We start from the raw sequence: 10,903 nt of genomic DNA on the forward strand, positions 1-10,903 counted from the left end.
TGGCTTGCTGGATACATTTTTAGAAGGTGTACAGGCAAAAAAAGAGAAGGTGGTAACCTAACCCGTGCTTATTTTGTTATATTTTGAAAGGCTTTTACCGGTGTGGAGAGAGGAATACTCTGGGTGCCACTTCTGTTGGTACGGACTAAAAGGTCCTCAGGTTGTTGACCAGACAGTTGTGATGGGACCGGGATAGTCAGTCGAGGGCACAGCGGCTGTCATTGCGCTCCACAGAAAGGCCTTTGGAGTGCTGCCTTGCCTCAGGCTCTCTTTCGGGGTGCTGGCCGACTGCGGGGGATTGGAGCTGACACTATATTCTTTCCCAGTCCAACGTTCAGACGATGAACGTAACCAACTTCTTCTCCCATTTATAGTGACACAACAGAACAGGTCCCTTTGTCCTGGCCGGGGGGGGTGTCCATAGCTGTTGAACTGCAGCGCAGTGTTGAGCACCTTCCTCTCCTCTCGAGACCGTTGGAAGCTCTCTCGTGGGGTGATACTGAACCATTGCCGGAAGGGCACACGTATAACTTGCATCATAGGAGATGGCCTCGAAAGACGGTGTATGTAAAAATTCAGTGGAGAGTAAGTTCAGCAACAGCCCACAGAGAGTAAATTTTAAAAAGATCCATTTAAAAAGATCCGTCCATTTTAAAAAAAATCCATGCATGGATCTTTTTGAATTTATAGAATTCCTTAATTCTTAAAGAATTAATTTTTTAGAATTAAGAGTAAGAATTAAGAATTCTTAATTCTATAAAGAATATATAGAATTCTTTAAATATTCTATATGATTAAAGAACATATAACTCATATATTTGGAGAACAGTGGGGGGAGCACATGGGTGTCCACCTTGGTTTTGATTTGTAGTGCCCTGTATGGTATAGAAACCACATTTTCATAAGACTCCAAATCCTGAAGGGCTCAGCTTGACTTTCTAGTGTGCACAGCACAGGCCAGAAATGCAGAGTCTGCAGAGCAGATATATTAGTGCTTCTGCATCTGCCTCATGACTTCTAAATACTTCTTTGTGAGTTAACATCTCCTTTTCAGGAAGATTTGCTCTGTTTTGATCTGAAGCCTGTGTAATAGGCTAATTAGAAAGCTGCTCTGTCCTCATGATATACTGCCACTAGTGCTATTCATTAGAGATGTTTGATCCGGAGTAGCTTTTACGCTGGTGGGAGAGAGACCAACCCGTTGGATGTTATTTTTGGAACCTACTTTCCAAGATAGTTTGCTAAAACCCAGATTTTATAAGTGCTCTGACACACTGTAAAATCTTTGTTTCCATCCTGTGCGTTATTTGAAGAAGCAGGCTGAGACTTGGATCAATTTGCTTAATGTGCCTGATGGAGCGAGACTTTTCAAGTGTTGCTTCCTGGTGAGTTTTTATTAAGACAGAAGCTGTGGTCTGTAGTGTAGCTCATCTCAGAACCAAATGCCTAGAATGTTAGATCAGGCCCTTTTGGCTTTTATAGGTGATAGTAAATAAATAACGTACAGATCTGTATTTGCTACTGCACATGGATCAATTAGCACATCTAATTTATTGCCGTAGCTCTTTCTGTTAGATTTTTGCTGAGTGCATAGAGCCTTCAGTCGTGCTTTTTCTGCTTGGAAGAAGCCCTTTGTTTCTTCCTCCCCCGATAACTGGCAGCATACTCTCTTTTTCTCACTGCCAAGGGACATATTGCCAGCAGAGAGAAGTAGAAGCCATAACAGAAGGAGATGAAGACAACGAAGGCTGCTGCTGTTGTAAGCCTGGGCACTTGCCTCACTTGTTATCATGTAATGCAGCCTTTAACCTCCGATGGCTGACATGGGAAATAACACGAACCCAGTACATCCTGGAAGGATACAGCATCATTGATAACAACGCTGCAACAATGCTGCAAGTGTTCGACCTGCGGAGAATACTTATCAGATACTATATAAAGGTAAACTCTTTGGTGAAGTGGACTATATTCCTGGGCAGGTTTGTCAAAAAGAATGAATGCTGGCTGTGTATCAGAAATAGCGTTTGAAGTTTTTTGCTTTATATTTGTTCATTTGCACTACCAATAGTCAGACTGACTTGACATTCGGTAGGGATAATTAGTTCATATCTCCCTTTGCTACATTTGATTCTGACTACTTGTACTTATAGTTAGTACAGAATATTGCTGGCATGTTTAAGCAGAAATCAAGAAGGTGAGTTAACATCCTCTAGCGATAAAGTCAGCAGAAGCATTCTTACAAAGCAAAACTTCACTGACAGTTTGTTATTTCTTCTTGAGTTGGCCTTTCCACTATTTTTTCTGGGGAGAAAAAAAAAAAAAAAAAAAACAACCAACCAAAAAAAACCAAAAAACAAAACAACAAGCATAAAGTTCTTGGGAAATCTCTGAAGAGCTGTTCCTCAAATACACTTTTTTAGTAGTGCAAACCCTCTTATTACCTGCTGCTTTACATATATACTACAACACACTTGAAGTTGTTTTATTCCATTGATAAACAGCAATTCATTTACATCACTTCTACATTTGCACTGTTATTGAGATCTCAGTGACCACACAGATATTATTAATTTGTCAAAATAATTAAACCTTATAGTCTAGGAAGACATCTTCATCCCCTGCCAAAGCCTTTCCAGTCCAGCAAATGGAGAAATTGCTGAGCTTTATTGTCTTCTACTGAAGCAACAAGAACCAAATGCTGCCTCCTGTGCCACTGGTACTGCCATGGGGCCACTCACTAAAGCTCCCAACCACGCCGGACATCTTCCTACTTACATCTCTGCAATTGTATAAATCCTGTCAACCTTAGAGAGACACCTGTTGTAAATAAATTAATCACCTATTTTTGTAAGTGAGCCAGTGCGGTAAAAACAAGATCATTGCTTCACAAAGCTGCTTTGATCATGCAGTCGATTACTTCGTAAAATGCAGACTGGGATTTCATAAATAGTTTTACAGGCAGTAAATGTTACAGTAGGGCCTGGTAACCAGCGTGCTTTGTTTAATTAACTAATTAGAAACAAAACTGCACGTGAGCACGATTTTTTTTCATTTTAGAAGTGGGTTGTGTGGCTATAAATTAAATTGTTTTTAAGCAATGTATCTAAACTAAAAAAAAAATCAACCCTTCTTTAAACTGAAGTGAACATGTTGCTAGAATGGCTTCACTTTACTTTAAAAGGTAACCTGAATAACCTGAACATAAACAGATGCAAGCCGATACATGACTTGGCTTTTGATGGCGAACGAGATGGAAAAAAATCTCAGTCTGAGCTGCAACCAAATCAGCAGCTTATCAGTTTAAAGCAGTGAAGAACTGCGTTTTGTAAACTGGAACTTTTTTAGTGCCTTCAAGTCAACTAATATGCAGAGGACTTGTGGAAAGTTGTGGGGTTCGTCAAATGGGAAGTAAAACTTAACTGAAAGATCGTTTAGGGCTGCTGGTTCTGGACATACCTGAGAAGAGGCTGACGTAGGTAAGATCCTTGGACAAGCTTTTGTCCCATATGATACAGCTGTGGTTCATTGATCCTGTTTTGAGTAAAAGGGAGGTGGGTTAAACGATCTCCACACTACTGAGAGATGCTGTGGCTCCATCTCCGCTGTATGCAGATTTTGTTATGTCCACCACCTCTGGCTTCTAAGGTGTGAAAATCTAATCTCCTTTGGTTGGAGTTATTTGAGCCAGTACTATAACACTGCATTTACAGATCTCCATTCTTAGAAAGGTGTCAGTCCTTTAATCCACTTCCCTTCTTAGGGAAGGATGAACCAAAGATAACAATAACAACAACCTGTTGGCAGCTTTGATACTAGGCTGGGGCTCCCTTCAGCGAAGGAGAGTGCGCTCAGGCATCCCTTCTTTTGAATGATGCTTCTCAAAAGAAAGCTGTATGGAGATGTTCTTCTCCTATTCTTCAAATTATTAGTTTCTTCCATAAACAGGAGCTTTGATAAGATTTGGTAAAATCCTTAGTACAGCCTCAGAAGGTGAGAAGATTATATTTCAGAGCAGCTATCATCCTCTTTTATTTAGAACTCACCTCCAGATAAGCAGAATCAGAAACAGAGGTGAGAATTCATTCCTTCCCCAGCTCTTTCTTATGGGGGACTCTTGAGCTGTAAAGACCCTGCACAGTTTCACTGTGAACACGTTAAACCTCTGCCACTTTCTTTTTAACAGTGTAGAAAAGTAATTGTAAGAAGAACTCTAGTTAACACAGTATTCAGGTCACATAAATCACAAACTCAGAAAACACTTAGACTGGAGTTTTGGCAGCAGCTGCACTTCCACTGCACTGAGCATTTGGAGTGCTTCTAGTTTATTCTTTGTAGCTTACAATATTGTAAATATTTACCATGTTATTTCTGAATTGCCATATAACTGAGGATGTATTTGTGCACAAAACATACCTAGGAAGAGGTACTAGGAGCAGAATTTAATTAGGTCGCAGAAGTTTTTGCTGTTTCTGTGTTTGAGTGTGAGTCTGATTTTTTTTTCCTTCCCAGCTGAATCTGCTTCTTTGGAAACACAGGTGAGAGTAAAGCAAACTGTATTTTGAAGATCAATGAAGAAAAAGTATGCCTTGTTTCAGTTCTACTATCCTTCAAGAATAATTACCATACTGGTCTTTTAACCAATGAGTTACACTGAGTGTCTTATTCCTAATGTATGTATTTCATTTGCAGTTTCATTAACAGCCAAGAAAGGCTCATATTTCTTCTTATAAAAGGATTTTTATCCTCCACAAATAAAGTGGGTCAGCTCTCGTAGCCCTTCTGCATATATTTTGAAATAATTTCCTGCCCAACTACTGTGATGTTTTTCCCTTGTGCCTCCTCCATCTCTTCTCAATATATTCTTATTTAAATGGCTTTTAGTATTCAAGAAGCCTGCATTCGCCGAGTGCTGTGTTTTCAGCTCTTTTGTTTTTGCATGAATCTTTCTTAAAGAGTGTCTTGTTCTCCACATGCCAAAGAAATTAAGGGTCCATCCTTAGTGTGTATCTGTCTGACTTGTCTTTTTCCTCTGGAGCTTAATTTTCCTCTTGCTTGTGTATTTTTGTACAATTTGAAAGATAAACTGTGGAGGGCATCTGGGATTTTTAAAAGGGCTGGTGGTGCTTCTGTGCTTTTTAATCCATCAGATTTTCATTTTTTACATTTATTTGCTTAATAATATTTCCATCGCACGGGTAAAGTAGAACTACATCATTTTCAGTCACGTTCACTTGCACCTCGTTTGCTTTGGGATTGGAATCCAATTCTAAATTAATATCATCTACTAAAACAAAAATTATAAAACATTATAATGGGACTTTCCAGCTGATGCCATTTTCCTTTGCAGCGCTGGAACTTCTCCTTAAGTTTTGTATTCTTCTGAAAATATCCTTTAAATTTGGTTCAGATAGATTTTTGTTTTATTTTACCTTATTTTATTTATTATTACTTTAATGGCACCAGACACAGAGGTTAGAAGAACTGAAACGTAGAAATCCAGGCACAGATATGAGATACAAGTCTTGCTGCTTTCTAATATTTCTGCGTTCGGTAAGAGAACTCCTACTGAGTACTGCTCCTCCTTCAGTGCTGTAGAAGCAAACTCAGTAGCATCAGTTGTCAGCTTCTTAACCCAACGTGTAAGAAATAATCCATTATTCTTTACTGGCCTCATCAACAAATAACAAAAATAGTAATGCTGCTAAATACAGAGAGAAAACAGCAATTGAAGCAGGGTTTTTCAGACTTGTGTGGTACACATCTGTCAAATTTCACCTTTGTGGTTAAATCATGGTGGAGCTGTTTGTTAAAGAATTAGGAAAGCTTTGTCCCCCAGAAAACAGGAAGTCCACAGGGGAAAAAGAATCCTATTTTGAGCATGTGACCATCTACTATTTTTTTCAAAATATGCCTCAACTTTTATCCGTATCACCTTCTTGGCGATAGACTCTGGAACACCACTAATATTTAGTAATTAACGTGTTTGAATTCTGGAACCCTGTATTCTCATCATAGTCTATTGTTTGTATTGATTTTTCTTTAAGGAAAAAGGGAATACAGCTTCTTTTTCTGTTGTCTGCTATTTCGAGATCAATTATCATCATCTTTCTAACTCAAACAGTTTTGTGGAGCAATGATGCCAAGCGGTAAAAAAATAGGAGAATTATGTACCATTATGGGTAGTTAGCGTGGTCCTGTTTGATTTATTTTATTCTGTGTAAAATATATCTGCTTTAATCAGAGACTGAGTAACTAACTTTTTGCACATTTTGTCAACAGAGTATAATATACTTTACAGCAAGTTCTCCCAAAATCCTTGACTGGATAAAAGACGAATCCATCCAAAAGATACTGCAACCTTATGCAAAGTGGCATTATATTGAACGTGACCTTGCAATGTTTAACATTAACATAGATGAAGATTATGTTCCGTGTCTCCAAGGAATAACAAGAGCTAGTTTCTGCAGTGTTTATCTGGACTGGATTCAGTTCTGTGCTAGAAAAAGGGTGGAGGTAAGCTTGCATTTTTATTTTCATCTTTTTTTAGAAGTCGTAGTTTTCATTCTTGGGATAGGAGTTAAATGATGCATGGTTACTCTCTTGCTTGCTCAGGATTAATAGAATAAAATTTATTTCATTTAAGCTGGCAGATTTAACATAAAAGGAAAATACATGTTTTGTGAAACGGAGAAAAACGTATTTTGAAGACTACACTTGTGCAAAAACTGAGTTTTAAGGAGGGTTATTTTTTGAATACAGAACCAATTCCCTATTGTGCATACTTCCAACACTGTTAATTTCATCACCTCTAAAAAGCATGGAGATATTAAGTGTTCACAGAAGTAATGCTGGAGCAGGCTCTGTTCAGGGAATGTCATCATTCCTTCAGTGTTGCCAGTGTTTGGGTACGTTTGCCAAACATCGGTGATGTTTCTGTACCCTTTCCAAACATTTGCCTGTGTTTTGGGTACCGTCCTCAGATGGTAGGGAGGTACATAACAAACTCACTGCTAGTGTAGGTCACCTCTGAGAGCTCAGGATTCAAATATGAGCCATGCCACAAAACCGCGTGAAATTACCTTGCAGCACTAGAAGGTCAAGGGCAGCTTTACAGCTACGCATCCACATGCTTTGAGCCGCTAAGATTACGGATGGTCAGCAATCATTTGTCATAAATGCACTACTATATTTCCATGGAATGCTCAAAATAGCCCAGAGGGAGAATACAGTTTCAAACAAGCATATTACCTTGATTTAATTTTCTGATTATTGCTGATAATGGCAAAAAATGAGAAGCATGTCTTTCCTGGCCACTGTGCACTGTTATTTGTGCATTTTTCATTCAGGAACGCTGAATTCACATCCCATTTGCTACCACTGACCTTAGCGGGCGCAACCTCGCTGAATCTTAATGTTTCTTCTCCGTTCGGTTCCTTCTCATGTCTCTAACCCTGAGGATGGTAATTCTACCAGTTCCCCTGCATATCGTTACATTGATACTGTTTTCATTGAATTGTCCGCTGAGCCTTCCCCACCAGCTCCTCCTACTGGGAATATTTCATCTCTTTTCTTTCCCACCTCCATGTCTCAGCTCCCAAGTTCTGACGCACAAAGAATTGCATGGTGCAGGAAAAGCCACTGTTAAATGATGCTTTTTCACTTGTTATGTGGCTGAGACTTTCAAATAGAATAATAGATTTAGGGATGCCCAATAGACTTGAAACTTTGATCAGGGTTAGGCTTAAAAGGGCAAATGAGTGCCTGCACTAGTGTGCGCGCACACATATTTATGTATATATTTTACATCTTTTTCTTTTACCTCTGTTTTTGTAATTCACTAACTATATAGACCTAAAGTTTGTGTAGGAGATGAGATGTAAAAAAAGCTTCACTGTACACATAGCTCTGAAAAGTGTTGTATATAGAAGGAACTATATTTTCTATAATTCATTGTAATTGGCTTCAGTTTTAGAGTCCAAGCAAACTGTAAGAGATCACCTGTTGCATGGACAGAAATAATAGTCTGTGTCCTCCTAAACATTCACATTCATGAAGGATTGTTTCGGTTTTTCCTCCTGCTTGATATCAAGGTTTTCTTTGCAAAAAAATTCAATAAAGAAACTCCCCGAGCTAGCAAATGTCAATGAATTGTTTTGACCACATGTTAAAATGTGAGGTCAGTGTCATCAATTGTATACAATTTAGATATATATTGTTATTCACTAAAAGTGTGTTCCCCCAAATTTTTCAAATTGATTGTTCTTCTGGAAGCTGTGGAGGAGTTTCATATGCACTGCGTCCCATGAAAAGGGGTTTGGCTGCCTCCAGTTGCAGTGTCTCTTAGCAATAAAGAATCTGCTCTGGTTTGGAAAGTCAGATCTGGAAAAACAAACAAACAAAAACCCCCACAAGTCCTGCCCCCCCAGCACCCCTCCCTTGGGATCTCACCACCTGAGATGGAAATTTTCTAGCCAGTGGACAAAATAATCTTTCAGAAAGCCTCTGATGGCAATGATCTTCCTTCTTGTTCTGTTTAATCGCAAAGAATGTTTTTGTGTGTAGGTCCAGCTACAACCAAATTTTATGAATGTTACAATTTATAGTATTGCAGTACTTTTAAAGACGGTATTTGCATCTGGAATAACATGCTATTCTTAAAATCTTGTAGCACCTGGACAGCGATGAGGATTCTCCTCTAGTGACGCTTTCCTTTGCCTTGTGTATACTGGGTCGAAGAGCTTTGGGAACTGCAGCTCACAATATGGCCATCAGGTAATTTTTAGGAATGCTTTTTCCTCATTTTAAAGCAAAGACCTGCTTGTCTTTTTTCACGTAAGCTGGAATCTCTGCAGAAGATTAGATCAAGGCAAAGTCTCTTTTCTCCATAAAATAATTCGTTTTCTGCCATTCCTGGACAACTTTTACTTTGGTAGTTTGCTTAATAACTAATATCAGTCTTTATTTCATAGGGCAAAGCAGAATTTTGCATTGAAAGAATAGGTACCGGTGGTTATTGCTTGTGTTCTCTCATGCCTGGCCTGGTTACTGTAATGCTGGCCTCCTCCAGAAGGGGAAGAAACTGCTAACGACTCTGCCACCTACTTAGCAAAATAATAATAAACCCATAAGGATCCTCTATTCCTCAGGGCTGTTATTCTGTGTTCCTTGTTCCTTGTGCCACTTCGTTCTGGTGACCAAGGAAAGGAGAACCTCCTATCTCTTGAGGCCACAGCTTTGTCTGTTCTCAGTCTACCTTATTCATTATTCGTTCATTGATTCAAAACACTTTTTCCTAGAAAGTCTGGTTAATTAAAATGCGCTTGGTTAAGTTTTTTTCTGAATATGCTCTTCACCTTACATTTTCCTTAAGGATTCTTCCATTTTCACTAGGAGTTATGCGTTGTTCGGATTTTATAAAGTACCACTTATGCTGTTCTAAATGTTCGGCTTGAGTAATTAATTTTATAGAGAAGGCATTTTATTAATGAAATAATCTTTACTTTATTAAAGTCGAACTTCTCTCCTAATTTGAGATTTTTAGTAGCTGTATTTGAACTCCCTGTGTTCACAAGAGTTTAGTAACAGTAGCGAAGATTAGTAAATACACAGTCCCTTAAGTGATCTTGCTGTACTGGCACAAAACTGTGAGTAAAGCTAGCTAGTCCTCTATCAACACGGGCCGTGGAGAGGATTTGTTTTACTAACAAGCCAAGACAGCGTGTGCGATTTTGAATGCATTTTCTGTTAAAAGATAAAACAGTCCTTTAAATATTCATTCTAGCTTTGTTACCTGTTGAGTCACTTGTAACGTCTGTCTTCCTCTTTCAGTCAGTCACAAAATGTTCATGGCCCACACGCCCTATTTCTTGGTGTGCTGCTGCTTTCTGCCTTCTAAAATGGCTTTCGTCATCTCTTTTCTACTAGTCTTTGCACATGCCCTTCCTGTAGTAGTTTTCTTCTGGGTTGAATTTCCTCTCCCTTCATTTCTATGCCCTCGAATTAGTGCAACGTTTAGTAAGTCATCGCTATTTCTAAAACTGCCCTGGTTTTTTGATGATCCAAATTTTAGACTTCGGGGACGTGATAGAAAAGTTGACGTGCGTTTGTGGGGTTTGTTGATTTTTTGGGGTTTTTTTTTGAGAAAAGATTAAAATGAATTTGATCTGGGGCTGCAATAGATATGTCACAGCGATACTAGAAATACATCTAAAAATACCACAAAAGCTTCTTAAAACTGTCATCACATTGCATATATTTTCCACAGGATCTTAAAATCTTCATTACAATGTTTTGGCACTAGTACAGATACAATAACAATGTCACCTATTTTTATTGGCTTACATGGTCAGTAGCTAATGGAAAGAGATAATATTATCAGAGGCTTTCCAAAGCTTAACATGGAAAGTATGAATGTTGAGAATAATTATTTGCAAAGTCTTCTGTAAAGATTTTAATAGTAATTGCAGGAGTCAGCTATACTGTGTCTTTTTCAAATCTGGAAAATTACCAATGAACCAAACCAGTTTCTCTCTTTTGGTCAGTGGACGCTCCATACTCAAAAATATGTTTCTTGGTGAGAAAAGGTCTGTAGAAGGGGAAAAAATGCAGTAGTCATATGCACTGCACAGCTCTATCCCTGTTTTTCTGAATCCGTTCTGTATAATCCTGTATCTTTCAGTCCTGATTTTCTTTTTATTAAGAAAGTGCTCCAGGGCAGTATTGAATCATTGTATTTTTTAAATGTATTTTGTGACATGAAGGGGATTAAGTGGAAGCTATCTTTTTCAGTGCTACTTCACAAAAGCTTTCCCTAGAAAAGTTTCACTGTGAAAAACTGTGTCACTTACCCACCTGGTTAAATTACCTTTAATACATTTCAACTGCCAGAAAGATTTTTTTTTGG

The 10,903-nt window shown here is 38.5% G+C and overlaps 1 protein-coding gene across 1 annotated transcript in view; it reads left to right on the forward strand.

Moving 5' to 3' along the window:
- LOC104617130 (pecanex-like protein 2) overlaps positions 1 to 10,903 on the forward strand; it is a gene marked incomplete at its 5' end in the record, with an annotated part of 59,772 nt that overhangs the window by 31,952 nt on the left and 16,917 nt on the right. Inside the window, 3 exons of the mRNA XM_010282366.1 lie at positions 1,688 to 1,941; positions 6,280 to 6,513; positions 8,669 to 8,772. Coding sequence (XP_010280668.1) covers positions 1,688 to 1,941; positions 6,280 to 6,513; positions 8,669 to 8,772 — 592 coding nt within the window. The remainder of the gene's footprint in view (positions 1 to 1,687; positions 1,942 to 6,279; positions 6,514 to 8,668; positions 8,773 to 10,903) is intronic.

Source organism: Phaethon lepturus, unplaced genomic scaffold (assembly GCF_000687285.1).
Source record: "Phaethon lepturus isolate BGI_N335 unplaced genomic scaffold, ASM68728v1 scaffold15672, whole genome shotgun sequence".
NCBI lineage: Eukaryota > Metazoa > Chordata > Aves > Phaethontiformes > Phaethontidae > Phaethon > Phaethon lepturus.